Source organism: Myotis daubentonii, chromosome 18, assembly GCF_963259705.1.
Source record: "Myotis daubentonii chromosome 18, mMyoDau2.1, whole genome shotgun sequence".
NCBI lineage: Eukaryota > Metazoa > Chordata > Mammalia > Chiroptera > Vespertilionidae > Myotis > Myotis daubentonii.
Genome location: NC_081857.1, coordinates 44,214,931 through 44,237,315, shown reverse-complemented (window position 1 = coordinate 44,237,315; position 22,385 = coordinate 44,214,931). Strand labels below are relative to the sequence as shown.

General features: G+C 46.4%; 2 protein-coding genes across 5 annotated transcripts; both read right to left on the bottom strand.

The window, feature by feature from the left end:
- On the bottom strand, nucleotides 1-12,137 carry ZKSCAN8 (zinc finger with KRAB and SCAN domains 8). Of its 3 annotated transcripts, none has more exons than XM_059674542.1 (6): nucleotides 11,902-12,137; nucleotides 7,441-7,950; nucleotides 6,702-6,843; nucleotides 5,111-5,199; nucleotides 4,709-4,832; nucleotides 1-4,041 (listed from the first exon to the last, which is right to left on the bottom strand). In XM_059674542.1, exons 2-6 carry the CDS (start codon nucleotides 7,855-7,857, stop codon nucleotides 3,080-3,082), a joined length of 1,734 nt encoding a protein of 577 aa, XP_059530525.1. In that variant the 5' UTR covers nucleotides 7,858-7,950; nucleotides 11,902-12,137; the 3' UTR covers nucleotides 1-3,079. The 3 variants fall into 3 exon arrangements, with proteins under 3 accessions (XP_059530525.1, XP_059530527.1, XP_059530526.1); XM_059674544.1 differs by having other exon boundaries at nucleotides 7,441-7,947; XM_059674543.1 differs by having other exon boundaries at nucleotides 7,441-7,937.
- Nucleotides 12,138-14,694: 2,557 nt separating this feature from the next.
- On the bottom strand, nucleotides 14,695-22,385 carry ZSCAN16 (zinc finger and SCAN domain containing 16). Of its 2 annotated transcripts, none has more exons than XM_059674546.1 (3): nucleotides 21,447-22,374; nucleotides 20,483-20,606; nucleotides 14,695-15,357 (listed from the first exon to the last, which is right to left on the bottom strand). In XM_059674546.1, exons 1-3 carry the CDS (start codon nucleotides 21,867-21,869, stop codon nucleotides 14,837-14,839), a joined length of 1,068 nt encoding a protein of 355 aa, XP_059530529.1. In that variant the 5' UTR covers nucleotides 21,870-22,374; the 3' UTR covers nucleotides 14,695-14,836. The 2 variants fall into 2 exon arrangements, with proteins under 2 accessions (XP_059530529.1, XP_059530530.1); XM_059674547.1 differs by having other exon boundaries at nucleotides 15,235-15,399; nucleotides 21,447-22,385.

Sequence of the window (22,385 nt, the reverse complement as noted above, 5' to 3'; positions counted from 1 at the left end):
ATTGGACAAGCATTTATTAAATGCCTACTGTGTGCTCAGCACCATATTAGGCAATAGGGGTGCAGAAATACAAATGTAACATTACTATTCCTGCCCTCAAGGAGCTTACAATTTAATTTTGGAAATAAATACAATACAGAGTGCTGAAAAATGATTACAAACCTACCTATTATTAGTAAGTGCATGGGCCACAGTATAAACTGAAAAGATCAGTGCTGAGGCAGCACTGAATAGGGAGTCTTAGTGTGGGTGAAGTCAGTCAGGGAGGGCTCACTCAGAAGATATAAAGGAAACCAGACTTTGAAGGGGGTTATGAACATGAGCTGGGGCCAAAGAGCAATCTAAGGAAAGGGAACAGCATCAGAAAGGCACAGAGGCACGGTCAAGGGCCTGTAAGACAACAGTGAAGGTCACAGGAAGTGTGACTGTGATGCTGTAAGGGGACATGTTGGAGAAGGAGGCTGCTACAGACAGAGCATAGAAGGCAGGTAATGGCGAACTTGGAACATCACTGCTTTGATGAGAATTATGTGCTGGGTGTTCTTGAGTGAAAATAAGACAATGAAAATGAATCATCTTGGATGCCTACAAGATGCAGATCTTGCCGAAACCGGTTTGGCTCAGTGGATAGAGCGTCGGCTTGCGGACTGAAAGGTCCCAGGTTCGATTCCAGTCAAGGGCATGTACCTGGGTTGCGGGCACATCCCCGGTAGGAGATGTGCAGGAGGCAGCTGATCGATGTTTCTCTCTCATCGATGTTTCTAACTCTCTATCTCTCTCCCTTCCTCTCTGTAAAAAGTCAATAAAATATATTAAAAAAAAAAAAAAAAGATGCAGATCTTGAAGAGCAGGGACGCTAGAAAGAAAGAACTGCAATAAACTGGGCCCCAGATAATACAGATCTGAAAAAACTCCTATGAGAAAATGTCAGAAATGGAAGGTTTTACACATTTTATGCTGTAGATGAACTTATTAATGTCACCATAAATGTCCATCTGTAATTGTGCAGCCTCAGGAGAAAAGGTAGAACTGGAACAACTTAACAAGATTTTGGACATGTAGAATGGAGACCAGAACAAGACACCTACAAGATTGTGATAAGAAACATAGCCCTAGCCGGTTTGGATCAGTAAATAGAGCATCAGCCCACAGATTGAGGGCTGCTGGGTTTGATTTCGGTCAAAGGCACATGCCTTGGTTGCAGGCTCAATCCTCGGAGTTCATGTGGAAGGCGACCAATTCATCTGTTTCTTTCACACTGATGTTTTTCTCTCTCTGTCTCTCCTCCTCCCTGCCACACTCTATAAAAATCAATGGAAAAATATCCTTAGGTGAGGATTAATAGAAAAAAAAAAAAACAAAGGATAGTGAGTCTAATCAGGATAAAGAAATTAAGTAATGGTGCCTATATAAAAGGAAAATGGTATTTGGGGGACAAAGAGTGATGAGTTCTGTTTTCAAAGATCAAGCTGTGTTGGGAGACAGTGGGAAATATGGTTACTGACAATCAAAATGGATAAACTAGAGTGAGGACAGAAAAGCTAGTGAATATGTTCAGTGGGGAGGAGAAAAATAGAGAAAAGCTAGAAATTGGAGAAAAATGGCCAAAAAGTGTCCCACAAGCCAAAGGAGAAGAGAATTTCTGAGATACAAGGTAAGTTCCACAGTACAGTAGAAATACAGATCAAGGATAAAAACTAAAAAAGGCATGACATTATCAAATGGTGACTCTGAGGACATCTCAGTAATCACAGTAAAAAACGAGATGTGACTCAAGAGTAATAAAGAGTTTTCCCATGTGGTTTATCTAACGAGAATACCTGAAGGAATGCTTATTGCAGCGATAACACTACTAAAACAGTTACAACCACACAACTGAAAGACAGCCCGTGTGGATGTGTGAACTCTGATGTTACTTTAGATTAGCCTCCAAGATGAAATGTTGTCCTGGTGACGATGACTTTACCGTGGTCTTTGCTGGATTACAGATGGAGTGTGCACCCAAATTAAGAAAAACGACCAACTGTGAAGCGAGGTACTTGAGAGATCACAACTGTGAAATATAAGCTAATGGCAAGAGGCGTGTGAGGTGCTGGCCACCAAAGGGGGTCCAGGGTGGTAACAAGGTTCCCCTAGTCAGGAACCTGTGAGAGCAGCACTGAGACGGGCTAGAGGGATGAGTGCACCTTCTCCCATGTGACACCATAACTAGAATGGTGTAAGGCACCCGTCTACCACAGCGTGCAGTGGGGAGGTGGAAAGGAGAGCCAGATGTCACCACAAGGGGCAACCATCCAAGCTCAAGAGCAGTTGGACTGTCTGCACTCACCTTCCTGTGCACAGTCCCACAACCATCACTAATGCAGCACTTCCTTGGCTGACTCAGGGCCTGGGGCTTGGGGTGGAGGACACTTCTGGTGTTCAGTGACTGAGTGGAGTCAGTGAAGGTGACATATGGAGAAAAATGCTGGAATACTGTTAAAAATATAGCATTCTGAGTATGAATGGGAATATGAATTTCACTGATCACCAAGAACATTACAAAAAAAATGCACACCTAAGCTTGAAAACCTGTCTATAAAAATTTTACCTAGAACTAGATTCTTAGAAAGCTAAATGCACATCTAAGTCTCACAGAGGCTGCTGCGCACTCTTTGCAGGCTTCCCAGGAAGAAGAAGCGCACGCACATGCCCCTCCGGGTGACAACCAAAAAGGGGGTCACAGAGGTGGGAGGAAGCAGAGGAGCCAGGAGCAGCCTGACTTGAATCTACAGCTACTCACACAGAAGACAAAGTTTGGTGTTAGGTGCCTCAAGCCACAAGCAACTCACTCTTTAAGCTTCTAATGGGTACGCTGGGCCATCAGACACCTCCCAGAACAGTCAAGCTAATCCACCTGCATTGAGGCACGGGGCCAAAACTACTCAAGAGCTATTCTAACTGCCCCCGCTATAGATTCCGACCCTGCATCAGGTCACAATGATGACAAACTTTCTGCCTTTTTACTACACTGAAAGACCTCTTACCAGCATGTGGTTCCTTTACTGTTTAATGCCCAAACTATGACTCAAGTTTTCCCCTAAACTCCTATGGGCTCAGATTTTTCTGCAGTGTGGATTCTCTGATGTCGAATGAGACTGGACCTCTGAATAAAAGCTTTCCCACACTCATTACATTGATAGGGCTTCTCCCCTGTATGAATTCTCAGATGCTGAATGAGGCCAGTGTTCCCATTGAAAGCTTTCCCACATTCTTTGCATTTATAGGGTCTTTCTCCAGTGTGGATTCTCTGATGCTCAATAAGGCCTGACTTCTGACTAAAGGCCCTCCCACACTCATTGCATTTGTAGGGTTTTTCCCCAGTGTGGCTTCTCTGATGGCCAATAAGATGTGAGCTCCGCCTAAAGGTTTTCCCACACTCATCACACTCATAGGGCTTCTCCCCAGTGTGGATTCTCTGATGTCCAATGAGATGTGAGCTATGACTGAAGGCTTTCCCACACTCATTACATTCATAGGGTCTCTCCCCACTGTGGATTCTCTGGTGCAGAATGAGGCCCGCACTCTGACTGAATGCCTTCCCACACTGGTTGCACTGATATGGCTTTTCCCCAGTGTGGATTCTCTGGTGCAGGATCAGGCCTGTGTTTTGACTGAAGGCTTTGCCACACTCCTTACAGTGATAGCGTTTTACTTTGTTGTGGATATCCTGATGGGAAAGAAGGGCTGACCTGTAACTGAAGGCTTTCCCACACACATTACACTGATAGGGTTTCTCCCCAGTGTGGATTCTCCAGTGGCGAACAAGGCCTGAGCTCTGAGCAAAGCTCTTTCCACATTCATCACATTTATGTCGTCTCTCCTGGGTGGGATTCACCCGCTGCCTCTCTAATCTGCCCAGAAGGTCTTGGGCTTCTCCACGCTCAAGACCCCCGATAATATCACCATTGCATTTCGCAGCTGTCTCTCCATGTATTTGGGCTCCGGTAGATATTACCTGTTTTGAAGCTAATTCCTTGTTCTCATTCCTGGTTTCACCACCTGAAACAAAAATGTAATAAGTCATCAAGCAAATGTCACTTCCTATTCTTTGTTAGGGGAAAGGAATCAAAGATAGGAGAAAAGGAAAATAAATATGGAACAGCTACACAAATTGCAAAGCTTACATTTGTCTCCAAAAAGCCTTCAAACATGAAGAGATAGGAGCAAGTCAAACCCAAGTACCACCGGCTAACTGGGGAAGAAGTGCCATGAAAAAGAGAAGTTATTGGAAAGGGGACTAAAGCAGGGAAGGGAAAGCTGAGGAGAAGTGGAAGTCAGGAAGTGGGAAGGAATATGGAACAACTAGAAGATCTAATGAGTGGGACAAAAATGGAAAAAATCCCCAAACAGTCATAAAAATGAAGGAGCACAAGAGGCCTAAGTGAGAGAAATCTATGTAAATATCCTATGGGAACTGGGGGCAGAAGAAAAAAGTGAACTCAGACAGTACTAAAAGAGCAAGCTAAGTCAGTCCTGGATTCGAGTCCTGGTTCCACTTTAGACCTCAAGAAGTCTCAATATTGTATTTTTATGTTGAATCCTGAATTTACAATCAACTGCCTTTCAGAAAGCTCACAATGTAAGTATACATCAAAAACAAGCCAAACAGACAAATGAACCAACAAAAAACCTTAACTATGATTAAAATAACCAGAGCACCACTCACCCAGGGAGAACATGCTTCTGTAACTCTCTTGCCTGTCATCTCCCTTCAGATCCTTCTGTGACGGATTAAGAAGCCACTCCTCTCGAATCAGGGACACGGCCATGTCTTCAATCTTCTCCAAAGTCTGAAACAAAATAAACTCCCATTTGAGGACTGGATTGTTCCACAGCTCAAACCCAAGGTGCCAGTGGCCCACCAGCATTAGACAGGGCCAAGAGCTGGGAATGTACTGATCAGCTGGGAAGAAGACGTAACAAGTCAAATATCAATCTGCCTCTATTCAAAAGGATGTTGGGCAAGTTCTTGGGTGAGCTCTGCTACAGGCAGTCCACACACAGGCTATAGGCCATGACCATGTCCAAGGACAGCGATGGGGCTTCAGTGAGAAGGAGCACAACTCACCTGGAACCCTGCTGTTAGAAGTGACGCAGCCATCTGGTCTCCAGGACTTCCTTTCTGGGAAGGGGTGGGACTATGAGAAGCAGATACAGCTGAGGAGGAGAAAGAAGCTGTGAATGAGGCCAGCCTTATGTTGTGCTTGCGGGGGTCAGCAGTAACTCATTATAAAACTATCTGTATTTAAGCCAAAATGCATGCCACAGATATTACTATGAAATGCTGATAGGTTGGCTCTGGCTCTAGACCTCTGGTTGTCCATAAAACATCCACACTTTGATGTCCCTCTCAGCCTGACGCTGCACATAAAACATACACCCTGCATAGCTTCCTAAAGGAATGCTGCATAATTTCTCCTCTGACCAAAGCTACATTCTATCTTTGTGCTGGTCACAGGATCCCTTTATGTCCCAATCTCTTGGCAACCTCTATTTACTGTGATTTTCACAAATGTGTACACAACTGCCAGTATCTGCTGCCAGATACCAGACAGCACAGCACAAAACCGGCAGCAGGCCTCAGCACATCACACAAGAATTATATTGGTAAATGAAACTGCTTCTATGTTTCTTCTCCAGAAATATTAAAAAGCCAATTTTATAGAACAAACTTCTATAAGCCACACATGTAAAACCATAACAAAGGCAGGGCAGGTCTGAGCGAGGACTGGGATGTGCTGTTCTGTAAGGAAGTAAGTTCTCAAACAACGATGGGAAATGCCAAACGGATATAGGAGCCAGACTAAAGGGGCCTCCTCTGGCAAATCTGAGACAATTTAAGCACCAAAATAATGGTAGTAACAACATATTCATGGGAAAGAATAGAATTTTTGAGTCCATACTGATAAATAAAATTGGAATAGGGAGAAGGGAACACTCTCCATTATAAGAAACAAATCAACGTAGAAGGAGTAACAGAAAGTTATCATTTTGTAACTTGCTTTTTAATCACTGATTCAGTCAAGAAGCATCAATTACTATTCAAAGTAGTATTTTAGCAATAATACTGTAATGAGGACAAGGCTACTTACACAGACTCAAGAGTATCTCCCCACAAGTTACTTATTATTTACAAAAAGAACCTCAACCAAGTCACCAGAATTACCATCAGCAATAACAGGACAAACTGCTGCTGTGTCCCTGAGGACACAACCTCACTTCTGAGTGTTCCTGCCAGATAGACAGAAAGCTGGATAACTAAAGTGTTGTCTTGGACTGGCCTCTGGACGAACACTATTGGAACCACAGGCAAAATAGGAATGTGAGCTGTGGATGAGATGAGTGTTGTATCAGTGATACATCTGATTGTTTGAGGAAATACATACTGAAATATTTACAAATAAAGTGGCACGATGATACCAATAAACCTCAAAAACTTTTTTTGGCAATACACTGGGGTAACAGAAATGTATGAATACATAGAAGTTGCCAAATTCTTTACTTTGCTCGTGAGTTCAGCCTTGGGATTGACAGTCTGTATGTGAAGCCTAGATAAACATTGACACCACAACTATGAATGGTCTGTAAAGAGTGGTTCCCCAGAAACAAGATGGGGTTCCCTCCTACACCCTCCACATCAGGGAAACCCGGCTCCTCACCTCTGTCTCGGGGCCCGTGGAGCCCGGGAGCTATGTGCCGGGTTGCTGGAGGCTGGAGCGTCGCGTCTGGAGGCTCTAGTGCGGGTTCCGAGTGCACCACCTCCTCCCAGAGGACCCTGTGACCATGTGCACGAGCCGGGACCTGGACACAATGAGCAGTTGCGTTATAAGGAATCCCTCTGAGAAACGAGGTGAAGAGGGATAAAGTACATTTTCAGGACACGGCTCGGCAAGGAAGCAGCAGACCTCACTGATTTCCTCCAGCAGCAAAGAGTACAAACACATTGATTTGCACAGAAACCCAAGGAAAACATCTGCTGACGCCCTCCCTGTGCCCAACACGTACTTTGCACTCCCAAGGCCAGGGAAGAATGATCATCAGGAACAAAGCAGAGCTATTCAGTAGGAAAAACCTTCTGATGAGGAATTAAGAAATCTCAGTTCTGGTCTCAGATCTACCTTTAATGTTTGGGTACCCCTGAAAAAGTAATGTAAGCTATCTATGCACCTTGCAAATAGGAGCAACAATGCAGGGTAGGGATGTGATAAGGATAAAAAATGGATTTATACCTTAAAAAAATTAGTTCTGTAAATATAAGCCATGCCACACTATGACTGCTCTCACCCTCCAACAGCAGGAATGCATGCCTAGCATTTCTGCTCGCACTGGGGTGCCACTGCCCTCCACCCCGTCTCCAGGATGCCCAGGCACAGCACACACACACTGCTTGCCACTTACTGGCCGTCCTAGGATGTCAATCTGCCTCTCCAGATCCTCCAACAGGGTCACCACCTCCTCTCCACTCTCCAGCTGATGTTCCTTCACCAGGGCCTGCAGCTCCGGGGGCAGGATGCTCAGGAACTGCTCCAGCACCAGCAGCTCCAGGATCTGCTCCTTGCTGTTCAAATCTGGCCTCAGCCACTGGTGGCAAAGTGCCCGGAGTTGGATCAGAGCTTCTCGGGGTCCTTGTGTCTCCTGGTAGCACAGCTTCCTGAATCGCAGGCGGAACAGCTCTTGGCCAGGAGGGTTGTGTTCATGTGGACTGGGTTCCTGGTCCCAACCATGATCCTCCTCAACCTTGACAATGACAAGGTCCTCTTCAGGGGCCTGGTTGGATGGAGATGGGGCTAAAGACTTTCTTGATTCTGCAGCCATGTAGGGCCGGGAAAGATGAGGAGACTTGCTTCCACCACCTTCTTTATCTTCTTAAGAGAAGGACCTTCTGAGAGGCTCTTCTTTAAAGGACTTCTTTACAAACAGAAAATGCAAGTGTTAGGGGAAGTCAAAAGTCACAGTGATTTAATGACATCTTAACAAGCTCCCTACCATGCCATGGACATCACAGCTCAGTTGTTTAAGGGACCCTCTGCACTCTTGCAGAAGGATTGCCTGACCTCCATAGCCTTCTGTCATGCCCACCCATGTAGGGAATAATCCCTTCTTTCTGGTCTCTCTCATTGGGGATGTGGAACATGGGTAAACAAGGTCAGGAAACCTGACTGACTGCATCTAATAGAAGTTTTGGCCCTCAGAGTGGCTGACAAATTCTTTCAGCATTTGCACACTAGTTGTACTATTTCTACATACTTCAGGTCTCAACCTGTCCCCCTTTCTCAACAGATGAGACTAATCTATTTATATAAAAGCCTAAGTGACCATTACGAACCAATGACCAGAATGACGGGAACGAATGGTTGACCAGTCACTATGACGCTCCACACAAGGACCGCCCCCGGTGGTCAGTATGCTTCTACAGTGGGAGCGCTGCTCAGCCAGAAGCCAGGCTCAGGGAGCCTCTCTGGCCTCTGCAGCAGTGCTACTGAGCTGCAGCAGCAGGCGCAGTGGGGCTGGTGTGAGTGGGAGCAGCATGGCGCCCAGACCCGGCTCAGGCTCCTCCTCGGCCGCCTGCCACTTAGCGCACTGCTACATACCTTGTACACCATAAGCTTGCAGTTACACTCTCCAGAGAACGGTTGAAGCGTTAAAGCGCGGACACTTGGAGTAACCAGGACGAGCCTGATATCGCCACCGGGTTCCTGGAACTCTGTCTCGGGCATCGAGATCAAATCTCATCCCTTACCGACTGCCCTGGAGCTACAGAGGAAGGCAGCAACATAACAGTGGCCACAAGCGGCAACTGATAATCGGGGTAAAAGTCAGAGAGAGATGGATCTGAAGGGTGGGGATGTGGGCAACAGAGCACCCCCACCCCCCAAGATCCCCAACTTTATATTGTTCACATCAGAGTGTCTCTTATCTGGCTCCAAGTGGTGGAAAGCATCCAACACAGCCCAAGGCGTCCACCAGGGACCTCCAGGCGGGCAAGGTATGACCCTGGCCGCAGAAGGGACACTTGCAAATATTTTTTCAGGAAGCTGCAGGGAGAATAGACTCCCCACGTGACTTCCCAGTGGCTCAAGGGGACGTGGAAACTCCCTGGGCACTCAGGCGTGGGCTCCTGATTTCCTTTCAATGTGCACGAATCCGTGCACCAGGCCACTGGTTTCCAAATAATGTAGCTCAAGGTACTGACAGGGACTGTCCTTTTCCTTCTGACACTCATTACCCTGGCTGGGCGCCCACCTTCCCTCCCATCTCAGGGCTAACTTCTAGTGTGGACCTTCTTTCGACCTTTGTCTCTTTAGAACACCTGGTCCTGCATCTCCAAGGAACCTGGATGCCCCGTCACCACCTGCAACCCCAAAGTCAGGTCCCCAACACTACTGACCTACCAGAATGTTTTATTTATTTTTTTAAATTAATTTTTAAAAATATATTTTATTGATTTTTTACAGAGAGGGAGGGAGAGGGATAGAAAGCTAGTAACATCAATGAGAGAGAAACATCGATCAGCTGCCTCCTGACTGGGGATGTGCCTGCAACTAAGGTACATGCCTATGGGGAGCCGATATAGGGTTAAGCCTCAGACTGACCTGTTGGCAAAGTCACAAACAGGTCTTCCAAGTCTCAAACAACCCAAGCCGAGAGGTGGCTGCTGATTTACACGTGCTATCATTTAAAAAATAAAGCCGAAACCGGTTTGGCTCAGTGGATAGAGCGTCGGCCTGCGGACTGAAAGGTCCCAGGTTTGATTCCGGTCAAGGGCATGTACCTGGGTTGCGGGCACATCCCCAGTAGGAGATGTGCAAGAGGCAGCTGATCGATGTTTCTCTCTCATAGATATTTCTAACTCTCTATCTCTCTCTCCCTCTCTGTAAAAAATCAATAAAATATGTTTTAAAAAAATAAAAATAAAAATAAAATAAAAAAGGGGGAATTTGCCAGAAGCCGGTCCATCCTTGCTGCTTGACACAGTCGCTGCAGTGAAGAAACATCTGCACAGCATATGTTTCAAGGGACCTGGCGTATATGGCATACTGTTCTTAATATGTTTGCTCCTCTTCTTAGCGCTATGTGTTTTAACCAAGGTTACCTCTCCGAGAAAGATTGTTTCCCCAGGTGGGGATTTTTCCCTGGAGTTAGGAATTAACAGGACTAAGTAAGGGAATCAGTAAAACCCCTTAACTAAGTGCCAGGCGGGTAGTTAATCACTTTAACTACAAATAATCACCCTTAAGCTACATAATCTTTATTTAGGACAATCTCCTTCAGTTACTTCCTTGTAGCTTAACAGAACAACAGAGTAGTGACCTTGGAATGGAGATAACAAACACCCTAACCTTTGGAATAGAATGGACAGGATTAACATCAAATGGTATAAATACAGATATAACAGGAGAATAAAGAGAGAACCTGGCTATGCTGATCAACTGAACCTGAACGCTGTCTCCGTGTCATTCCTTCTTCGCCGACTCTGTCCACACCTTTGGGAACCCCTGGACCTGCTGGGGCTGGACCCCAACACATGCCCTTGACTGGAATCAAACGTGGGGCCCTTCAGTCTGCAGGCCAATGCTCTATCCACTGAGTCAAATCAGTCAGGGCCAGAATTTTTTATAAATAAAGTCATACAGCAGGAAGCCTTTGGAGCCTGGCATCTTTCACTCAGCATAATACATTTGAGATCATCGATGTCGTTGCGTGTTATCAGTGGTTTATTCTAATATATGTTTGTTTATCCACTTCCCGGTTAAGACATATCAGTGTATACACACCTTTATTTATTAAGCTGGTAAGCACCTTGTGGATAAAGACTGCTTCCTACATCTCCTTTTAACAATACCCAGTCACTTTATTGATTTAAAAATTAGAAGAGTCAATCTGTAAGGCTTCTTCTGGCTTCAAACTCTATAACCCTGGAAACTACTGAAGGCACAACTCAGTCTGTAAGAGCATTAATTGTTCAATAGGTGAGGAAGAAACGTTTTCTTCTTCCAGACTAATTAAGTCTAATTTAGGATGTTTGGGAACTGAAAAATAAAACAAGAAAAAATATTTTACAGGTTTATATGACTAAGAAAAGGTGGGCGAAGCAAACACTGTGCTACTTTGGCTTATCTCAGACCACACAGGCTGAATGCTTTGGCACCCACGTTTTTCACTTAAACACGTCGGAAATTCAAAGGATGTGTGCCTTTGTTAAAGCTGTACTCGCTGCACAGTACGCATAATTAACCAAAGGGCAGAAATCTGGGCTGTGTTTGGAGGCAGTGGCGGCAATTGCTCAGGAGATACCCGGGTTGTAAAGGGGCACCTGCTTCCGTGAGTTTTCCTATTAAACGGGATAATTCCGAATCAGGCTGAGCTCTGCACTGCCCCGCCGATGTCAGAAATGTTTCTTAATGTACAATTATCCAGGCACCACCACCACTTTCTGAATTCTCTACAAAGAGCTGAATAACGTAATAGCAAAACTAGGTTTCCATAGATAATTGGGCCTTCCCTAAGCAAAATAAGTCTTTTTAAAAAATGAGAATTTTATTGTGACGGAATGCAACATTGCTGTGTAAAAGTAATTCACTTGGTGGAAACAGCTGTAAAAAGACAATGTGGGGGCCTTTTCCTATTTTAGTACAAATAAACTGGACTGCAAAGAACACCACTAATCCATGAGCGATGAAGAAAAGAACCCTCATGAAAGGTTCCCCCGCAAGAAGTTTGGGGACGCGTAAACGGCCGGTGGCGATCCCCGTAGTCCGGGCGACACCTCGGTCCGGCCCGCTCGGAACCTCAGGCGTTCCCAGCAGCGGGCGGTCTGGCCACAAAGCGCCCTTCGGGCCCGGGGCGAACGGTACTTACCGCGAGGACTGGGCGCGGCCCAAGGCGGGGAAGGGAGACTGCGGATGGCGGACGGACCAGGGGGAAGAACGGGTAGGAAAGGGGGCGAGAGCCGAACCCGACCGGGACCTCTGGCCCCCAACTTCCACACCAGCTGGGGGACACCAGCAGTCAATGCGCATCTTGTCCAGGCACTTCCGGCACCTCTAGGAATCCGGGAGGACTGAAAGCTCTATGGTCGGCGCCCCGGGCTCCTCCCGCGCCTGCGCGTCGCAGGGTCTCCGGGCCGCGGAGCCGAGAGGCCGCACCTGGAGGGAAGGTACCCATGGCGCTGATCGCCGGTCTCGGGTGGTGCCGTCTGGATGCCCCTGTAGTTGGGTAATCTCTTCAAATACATATCTAGTCTTTGAGGAATTCCTGTTAATTGTCGCAGGGTCACCTTAGTTCAAATTATCCTATATAATATGCTAAGTGTCTGGTCATTTGTTCAACCAATCAAAGTGTAAAATGCTAAAGGTATGCTAAGGCCACTCAATCACTGGCTAGGACGTGCACTGACCACCAGCCCACCCGGATTGAGCTAGACGTGGACACACCCTGGACCCAATCGTGCACCAGTGGGGTCCCTCGGCCTGGCCTGCACCCTCTCGCAACCCGGGTCCCCTCAGGTGATGTTGGAGAGCTAGTTTCAACCTGATCCCACAGGCCAGGCCGAGGGACCCCACTGGTACACGAATTCGTGCACCTGGCCTCTAGTTAGATTATATTTACTTTAATCATCATTTTTCTTCCATTAGAATACACCCATTTTTTTTAAGGCTGAAAAGGTAGCATTATTACTAAACTGTTTTCTTCTGGAGTGTTTCCATTTTATTTCCTGCTGCTATTGCAGCCTCCTCAGGTGTCTCTTTTGCTACTTCCTTGAACTCAGAATCACACAATATCAAAGCCAGAAGGTACCTTACCTGTGTTTGATTGAGACAGCAATGCCTTGACAAGTTTTTGCAGCAATAAAAATGGTCCACACCTGTGTTGTGCAATACAGTAGCTGCTCACCACATGTGACTAAGAGCACGGACATGTGGTCATGTCACCACAAACTGAACTTCCCATCCTATGTGTGTTTAGATGTAAATGGCCACTTGTGGATACTGGCTACATTGGACCAACCTCTGCCTCAGTTTACAGCAGCAATTTTCAACCTTTTCCATCTCGTGGCACACATAAACGAAGTACTAAAACGCTGTGGCACACCAATATTTCTATATTTTTGCTGATCTGACAATAAAAAGGGGTATAACATTGGTTAATTCATACTGGATGGCTATTGTGTTGGCTGATGTCATTTTTTTATTTAACAATCAAGGGAAAAGAGGTCAATGCCCCTGACTATATAGTCAGGTATTGCATGTTTTAAAAATTCCTGCAGCACACTGGTTGAAAATTGCTGGTTTACAGTGAATGGGGACTCAGAAGAGAAGTGACTTATCTGAAGTTAAGGATCCCTGATACACTCATTATCCCCCTGTACTGGCACCTCCTACTCCTAACTCTGCTTTCCTTCCCATTTGGTCTTCTTTAGTCTGCTGGCTTTTCAGTTGCCTCCTTTCTATCAGTGCTAAAGAAAAATTTTGAACAAAATGAATATAACCCCTAGTTGAAGATAAAAAAGCATTAAATATTTAGGCCAGTATATCAAAAATGATGTGAAAAAAATAGTATTGTCTTAATGCTTTCGCTTGGCTGGCATGGCTGCAGGTCCCAATTTGATTACTGGACATGGCACATGTCTGGGTTGTGGGCTCAATCCCCAGTTGGGGGAGGGAGGGTGGGGCATTGTGCAGGAGGCAGCCGATCCATGATTATGTGTCATCATGATGTTTCTATCTCTCTCTCCCTCTCCCTTCCTCTCTAATATCAATTAAAATATATTTTAAAAAGTTTTCATTACCTTGGCTGGTTTTTCTCAGTGGCTAGTGTTGACGGTTGGATTCCAGGTCAAAGGCTCATACCTTGGTTGCAGGTTCCCCAGCCCACAGAGAGGCATGTGCAGGAGGCACCAATTGACATGTCTCTCACGTCCATGTTTCTCTCTTTCTTTCTGCCTCCTGCTTCCCTTCCACTCTCTCTAGAAATCAATACAAAAAATATCCTCTGGTGAGGATTTAAAAAAAAAGGATAGTTTTCATTGACTTAAGAGAGGAAGAGGGAGAGAGAGAAACATTCCTGCCTTTCATGCACCCAGACCAGGGATCAAACCTGTGACCTTTTAATACAAGACGCCCAACCAACCAAGTCACAACAGCCAGGGCTTAGTTCTTAATTTCAGAAGCAATTTTCATCTATTTCAACTTAATACATATCTGGAGGGCCTGTCCCACCATCGGCAATTCACAGAAGGTAAATGAAGGCAGAGAACTGGAATGCCTTTGCCTAAAGTCATACACTGAATGGTTAATAAAAAAAGGGTTGAGAGTTGGAATTCACCGTCTTTCAACGAGGAAACAGTTATCTTGGACTAGAATAAGCACTGCTGTTTACGGTCAAGGCTTTCTGAAGTAACTTTAAAATAGAAAACACTTTAATTTTTGGTTTTTTTTTAGAGAGAAGAAGGGAGAGTGAGAAAGGGAGGGAAATATTGATGTGAAAGTGAAACATTAATCAGCTACCGCTTGCATACTGCCCTACTAGGGATCAAGCCTGCAACCTGGGCATTTGCCCTGACGGGGAATTAAACAAGCAACCTTTTGGTGCATGGGTCAACGCCCAACGGAGCCACACCAGCCAGGGCTCTGAAGTAAGAAACTGAACTACTTTAGAAATAAAAGCAAATTTTATTCAGGTTCTGTGATACCAGAGAAATTTTTGATGATGGAAGCTTTGCCTACATTCAGGATACTTATAAGGTCCCTAATTAGGTCTGGACAGCTAAGGAACTGTTGTTACTGACCCCTTATTAGTAGAGCTCTTTTGCTGCATGAACTCTTTGATGTCGAATAAGGGCTGAACTTACCCGAAAAGGCCTCCCACACTCATAGCATTCATAGGGTTTTTCACCTGTGTGGATTCTCTGATGCTGAATAAGACCTGAGCGTCCACTAAAATCTTTTCCACATTCTTCACATTTATAGGGTTTCACTCCAGTATGCACTCTGTGATGTCCGATGAGATGTGAGCGTTGATTGAAGGCTTTTCCACATTCGTTACATTTATAGGGTTTTTCTCCAGTGTGAGTTCTCCTGTGCTTGCTAAGGGCTGAGTTGTAACTAAAACTCTTCCCACAGTCATCACACTTACAGGGTCTTCTTTCGCTCGGCCGCCTCTCTAACCTGCCCTCACTTTCAGTTGCATTTTTGGATTCGGGATGTTGAAGAAGGACTTTGTTCAGTCTGTTATTTGCCTTCCTAAGGAATTCCATGTCCTTTGCAATATCTTCCTTTTGGAACAACTCTTCGGTCTCAGTTCTGGTTTTATCACCTATAACAAACAGGGCCTATTTTAGGTTTGAGAAGCAAAAGCCTATGGAAGACAGAACATGCAAAATGTTACAAATGTGTTATGAGAAAATGGAAAGCCACACACAATGTACAAATTAGGTCTTTAGCACCATCCAAACACATGCTGACAGGGAAGACAGTGAGAGGCCTGGGAGGAAGACAGCAGCAAGACATGACGCCCGGGAACAGATTAGGAAGAGATCAAGGGGTTACCGGGCAAACCTGTACAAAGGCAGCGTGGTAAATGGTGAATGTAAATGGGGACTATAGACATTCTGAGGATAATAAATAGGGATCTAAGAGGAATGTGTTGAGTAGAAACCACCAAAACGGAAGGGAAAGGCAGGAGGGGACAGTGGGTGGCCTGGTTCATGTGCTGGGTTGAATCTATCAGTCCTTATCTTGTGTCCTGTTAGGAAAACCAACTGTGTCTGGTGGACTCTTCCTTGGGTTTCAGTGAAACCCCCTTTCTGCTTCTCTTACGTCTTCTATAGTCCTTCACAGAATCCTCCTCCTCCACCCAAATTGGGTTTCTTTTGCTTTAATTAAAAAATTACGTGTGTGTGTGTGTGTGTGTGTGTGTGTGTGTGTATATATATATATTCTTATTGATTTCAGAGAGGAAGACAGAGAGAGAGAGAGATAGAAACATCAAAGATGAGAGAGAATAATTATTTTTTTCTTTTTTATTAAAACTTTATTGTTCAGATTATTACATTTGTTCCTCTTTTTTCCCCCCCCATAACTCCCCTCCTCCCAGTTCCCGCCCCACCCTCTGCCCTCACTCCCCACCCACTGTCCTCATCCATAGGTGCACGATTTTTGTCCAGTCTCTTCCCGAATCTCCCACACCCTTTCCCCCCCCAAGAATAGTCAGTCCATTCCCTTTCTATGTCCCTGATTCTATTATAATCACCAGTTCATTCTGTTCATCAGATTATTTATTCACTTGAATCTTAGATTCACTTGTTGATAGATGCATATTTGTTGTTCATAATGTGTATCTTTACCTTTTTCTTCCTCTTCCTCTTCTTAAAGGATACCTTTCAGCATTTCATATAATCCTGGTTTGGTGGTGATGAACTCCTTTAGCTTTTCCTTATCTGTGAAGCTCTTTATCTGACCTTCAATTCTGAATGATAGCTTTGCTGGATAAAGTAATCTTGGTTGTAGGTTCTTGGTATTCATCACTTTGAATATTTCTTGCCATTCCCTTCTGGCCTGCAAAGTTTCTGTTGAGAAATCAGCTGACAATCGTATGGGTATTCCCTTGTAGGTAACTCGGTTTCTTTCTCTTGCTGCTTTTAAGATTCTCTCTTTGTCTTTTGCTCTTGGCATTTTAATTATGATGTGTCTTGGTGTGGTCCTCTTTGGATTCCTTTTGTTTGGGGTTCTCCGCGCTTCTTGGACCTGTAAGTCCATTTCTTTCACCAGGTGGGGGAAGTTTTCTGTCATTATTTCTTCAAATAGGTTTTCAATATCTTGCTCTCTCTCATCTTCTGGCACCCCTATAATTCTGATGTTGGTACGCTTGAAGCTGTCCCAGAGGCTCCTTACACTATCCTCGCATTTTTGGATTCTTTTTTCATTTTGCTTTTCCCGTTGGGTGTTTTTTGCTTCCTCGCATTTCAAATCATTGACTTGATTCTTGCGCTCCTCTGGTCTGCTGTCGGGAGTCTGTATAATATTCGTTATTTCAGTCCGTGTATGCTTAATTTCTAGTTGGTTCCCCAATATAAGATCGAGGGTCTTATTAGTTTTCGTGTAGATCTCATTAAGTTTATCGGCAGCTTCTAAACAGTTCTTGAGAGACCTTAAAAGTGTGGTTCTGAACTCTATATCTTCCATTGACAATTTTGTCCTGTTTCTTTGTCTCCGCATTTTGTTATGCTTCCTTGGTGCACCCTCTAGTGGTCTTTGTTCGCAGTCTTATAGTTAAATCTTGATTGTTGTAGCTAATTCCAGGGAGGGTTTGACCTCCAGGCCAAGTGGCTATGAGAATCAGCTGTGTCAGCAGTGAGAGAACTTCTGTCCTCTAGGGAGGTGCTAATCTAGCCTTTGCCTGAGGCTATCCGGCAAATGCCTCTGTGCAGGGCTTGGGCGGGGCGGGTCGCACAGGATCAACAGGGTGGGCCGGAGAGAGCAGTTATGGCGGCTCTCAGTCCTGTCCCCAGGGGCTCTGCCTCTCTGAGTCCCAGCACCCGCTGCAAAGCTCGGAGAGAAAGCTGCACTCGCTCTGACCGAAGCCAGACAGTCCCCGCTTCTCCCGTTTGAGTCTGGGTCCCTAAAGACTCGCCTGGATCTGGTGCTCAGAGTCTGCGACTCCCTCCCGATTGAAAACAACAACCGCGCCCTCCGCCGCCAGCCCGCTCCGCGCACTCCGCACCTCAGAATTTGACTTCAGCACTGCGTCTCCTCTGAGTGTCCGTATGCGTTTCTCTTTCCTCCTAGTTGTAGGACTTCCACTCAGCCAGCATTCCTGTGGTTCTGGGTGATGTCCCTTCCGTTTTTTGGTTTCACTTTTGAAGTAGTTGTTCAAAGCAGCAAACTCCGGCGTTAACCTATGCCGCCATCTTGGTTCTCCGAGAGAGAATAATTGAACGACTATCTCTTGCACACCCCTCATTGGGGGTCAAGCCCATAACCTGGCATGTGCCCTGACTGGGAATCGAACTGTGACCTCCTGGTTCCTAGGTCAACACTCAACCACTGAGCCACACCGGCCGGCCATGGGGTTCTCTTTATATGTTCTTCCTGGTCAATCTTGCTTACACCCATGTCTTCTTGTCAACTACCCAAGATGACTCCCACATCTCCACCTCCTCCCACCCCTTCCTCCCAGATACAGAACATTTTAAACTGCACTGCCTGCTGGGTTTTATCCACTTGGATGTTTCACAAGCAAAGAAAATTCACATGTATAAAAACTGAACTCACACCAGCTCCTCTTCACATAGATACAGGCAGACATCAGAGATATTGACTTTAGGTTCCATACTACCACCATAAAGTCATGATCGCAATAAAGCAAGTTGTAACCTTTTTGATGGTGGGGGGTTGTGCCTTCCATTCACGGAAAACACATCTGTGAAACGCAATAAAGCTAAGCGCAATAAACAAGGTCTGCCTATACATCCCCTTCTGATTTTCCTGTCACTGACAACATTATCTGATACCCTATCCCCACAACCAATCAGATCTGTTAATTCTACAATAAGTAAATATCTCTTCATTTTCTCCTTTTCTCTCTCCAGCCTTATTCCTGCTCTAGTTGACCATCCTCTATATTTGAGAGTGGTCTCCCCAACCCCCTGATATAAACATCGTTTCTCTCTGCTATTGCTGTTATTTCACTTACAGATTTTATAAAATACGTCATCTATGATTTCATTATCTAGAAATAACCTTTGTCTACATTTACAGGTAATCCTTCCAATCTTTTTCTATGTAATTTTTAAAAAATGAAATCATGGCCGAAACCGGTTTGGCTCAGTGGATAGAGCGTCGGCCTGCGGACTGAAAGGTCCCAGGTTCGATTCCGGTCAAGGGCATGTACCTGGGTTGCAGGCACATCCCCAGTAGGAGATGTGCAGGAGGCAGCTGATCGATGTTTCTCTCTCATCGATGTTTCTAACTCTCTATCTCTCTCCCTTCCTCTCTGTAAAAAATCAATAAAATATATTTAAAAAAAAAAATGAAATCATGGACAGTGATTTCTGTGTCACCCACTTCTCCACTTACAATTCTCTGAGAGCCCCCCAGCTGATGGGCTGAAGTTCGGTTTCCCTGTTGGTGTTCAGGACTCTTCACCACTGGCCTGGATGTTCCTCACACAAAATTCTCCGTCACAATCAGACTCAGAGCAGCTGCTCTCAGCATGTGTGATGCTCTTATGTTCTTCCCCCACCCGCTCTCTCAGCCTAGAATGTTCCCCAGCTCAGCTCATGCAAACTGGTGCCTCGCAGGCCTGCCATGGAGAGAGCTTCCGGAAGAATTCAAGTGTCTTACCTTTTATTCCTTACCTCATGGCACCTGGCATAGAACTGATGCTCAACAAATATTCAATGACAGAGGAGTGAAGAGAACAGGGGTCTCAATCTCACCTCTAAAGCCCACCAATAACCAACACTCCAAAGCACCAACAGACTCCTTTAAATTACATTTAGGTGAATTTTGTGTCTTCCAGATACCAAGCAGAAATAATATACTTAAAATAACTTCTCAGATTTGACAAACCACCTGGCAGGAACCCTAGACAATGAGAGAACCACACTTGTGAAATTTAAAGTAGTGAGGAAAGTTTGGAGAAAGTAGGTAAAACTTGTGTGTTTTCCAGTGTAACCTGAGAATACACTACACACCTGCTTTTAATTAGTGCTATGATCAGCAGGATGGGGAGCAAACCACAACCACAGTCCTGCCAACCTTACTTAGAGACACAAACAAAAAGCCTGCTGTGATGACTTTTGCTCTCTTCCCCATCCTTCTAGCATCGGGGTGTATTACAGATTAAATTGTCCTGACCCAATTCATATGCCCCAATTCAATCCACCTGGATTATATTTAGAAAAAGGGCCTTTAAACAGGCAATTAAGGATAAATGAGGTCATAAGGAAGGGGCCCTGACCCAACAGGTCTAAGAAGAGGGAGGACACAGGAGAGGCTTCACCCAAAAAAAGCTCTGGTGGCACCTTGGTCGTGGACCTTCCAGCTTCTAGAACTGTGAGAAAACACATTTCCGTTGCCTAAGTTCCCAGTCTGTGGAATTCCATTCTGGCAGCCCTAGCAGACTAATACAGGGTGTCATACAAAATCACCTGCTCAAAATGGAAATTTAAGGTAGTTTAAAACTAGAATCATTAGATATCAGATAAAAGTATAAGGTATTAGGCTGAATATTTAAGTCTCATCCTCAATCTGTTAGGGCAAATAACAGCTTTTAAGTCTAATGAAAAGATAAAGTATAATTCTTCCCAGGATAGGGCAAGGGTGGGAAGGTGGATATAATCTCCCACAGAAGGAACAGCTGGAAAGGAGGTGACAGTGAGAAAGCGCCTCTAACTAAGGAGGCACCTCCTCCCTCACACAGAAAACTTGCTCCTTACCATTCCTTTGGGGCTCCTGCTGGATCTTCTCAGGGTAGAGCTGGACAGCCAGGGACTCATGTGGCTGTCCCAAGGGGGCCAACTTGTCCAGAAGTGTGTCCTGTATTTCTGACTTGGCCAGGACCTAGGAACAATGAAGCATGGTTGAACTTGTAAATTTTGTGAAAGAACTGAAAGAACTTCAGAGAAGAGATCAAAAGTAGCACCTGCCAAAGACTACGGATATAGAAAAAGGGACAAATTCTTGTTAAGCTGCAAATGGGAATAATGACTAAAAAATAAGAGAACTCTGGGGGCTAATCTCTACTGTCTGGACACAGAGTGACAGTCAGTGTGCCTTCTCACAGTGACCTGCTGAAGCCCAGGGTTTTCAGTCCTGCAACATGGAAGGCACCTTAAAAGCCATCGAGTCCAACTCCCACCCAACGGGGTGTTTCTCCTATCACTTGTCCCGTGTCACAGCCACGAGCAAAATGTGTTTACAGAACACCTGAAACGGGGCTAGTAAGAACTGAAATCTGCAAAGTGTATAATAAACACCAAATTTTGAACACAATACAAAAAACAGTTCACTATTATCTTGACTACATATTCTGTGATGAATAAAATATACCATCAGTTTCACTTTTTGCTTGAATGTGGCTCACATTATATTTGTTTGATGACGCTGTTCTGTCATGCCCCTGCTATCTACTAACCCCAAGCTGAGTACTCCAATGAAAAGGTGGTATTTTTTTCATTACAAGGTAGCCAAGCCTACATGTGGCTACGAACGTTAGAAAATTGTTTTCTTCTGATGCGCACGTGCCTTCCTGTAGCTTCTCACTGACCCCAGCCTTCCACACCCACACAGATTCGATCCGGTGTCTCTTACTGCGCCCTCCCCAAGTCTGTTCTTCCCCAGAATCACACATCAAACAACCCGGGGTGTCCTTTCCAATGCCCTTTGCTTGGCTGCTCTGACCTCTGCCGGCCGCTCCCTCGCCACCGGCTCTGGAGGCTCATCGAGCTCCCTCTCCAGATCCTCCAGCACAGCCACCGCCTGCGCCCCGGTCTCGGGATGGTGCCCCTGCACCCACTCCCGCAGGTCCCCGGGCAGGATGCTCAGGAACTGCTCCAGCACCAGCAGGTCCAACATCTGCTCCTTCGTGTGGTGCTCCGGCCGCAGCCACAGCCGGCAGAGCTCGCGGAGCCGGGTCAGGGCTTCCCGGGGCCCCGGCGCGTCCCGGTAGCTGAGCTTCCGGAAGAGGCGCCGGTAGCGCTCCCGCCCGCGCAGCGTGGGCATCGGTGCCGCGCAGCCCCAGCCCCAGCCCCAGCCCCAGCCGCGCGCCTCCGCCGCCTCGAGCGCAGGTCCCGGCTGTCCCCCGGGGGCCGGGGCTGTGGCCATTCCGGGCCGATCTTCAGATTCGCCCTCTGTTTGGAGCTGATTCAGGAGAACCTTGGCGTCTTGTCTCGGGAAAGGAGTTGTTGCCACAGAAATAACGAGCTGCTGGGAACACAAATGCCCTGACGGAGGCAGAGGCCTCGCGGGGGCTGACGCGGCTCCGGGACTAACTCAGAGCGAAGCCCCCACCCGGTCCCGTCGGGCGATTCTCCCGATCGCCGGGGGGAGGCGTGCGGGTCGCGGCCGGAGCGCAGTCGGCGCTGCGCGGGGCGGGAGCAGCGGTGAGCCCGACGCCAGGCCCCGCAGCGGGGCGGTCGTGCAGGCCCCAGGCCGCGGGGGAGAAGGGCGGGGTGGCCGCTGGCGGCCGCGCCGGCCCCTCGTCCCCACCCACGAGGGGGACTCGCCACCTCCCGCACCGCTCGCTCGGGGCAGAGCCGGCCGACAGAGCGTCCTCGGGCGGCGGAAGCAAAGGCGGTTAACGACCACCCGGCGCTCCCGGCCGCTCTAGAAAGCCCGTCT

What these genes read in the sequence shown, in the direction of transcription:
- ZKSCAN8 (XM_059674542.1), bottom strand. Translation starts at nt 7,857, where the DNA reads ATGGCTGCAGAATCAAGAAAGTCTTTAGCCCCATCTCCATCCAACCAG. An exon ending in TTGACATCCTAGGACGGCCA is followed by an intron (nt 6,844 to 7,440) that starts GTAAGTGGCAAG and finishes CATTGTGTCCAG; the next exon opens with GTCCCGGCTCGTGCACATGG. An exon ending in CCACGGGCCCCGAGACAGAG is followed by an intron (nt 5,200 to 6,701) that starts GTGAGGAGCCGG and finishes TCTCCTCCTCAG; the next exon opens with CTGTATCTGCTTCTCATAGT.
- ZSCAN16 (XM_059674546.1), bottom strand. Translation starts at nt 21,869, where the DNA reads ATGGCCACAGCCCCGGCCCCCGGGGGACAGCCGGGACCTGCGCTCGAG. An exon ending in CGAGGGAGCGGCCGGCAGAG is followed by an intron (nt 20,607 to 21,446) that starts GTCAGAGCAGCC and finishes CATTGTTCCTAG; the next exon opens with GTCCTGGCCAAGTCAGAAAT. An exon ending in GCAGGAGCCCCAAAGGAATG is followed by an intron (nt 15,358 to 20,482) that starts GTAAGGAGCAAG and finishes TGTTTGTTATAG; the next exon opens with GTGATAAAACCAGAACTGAG.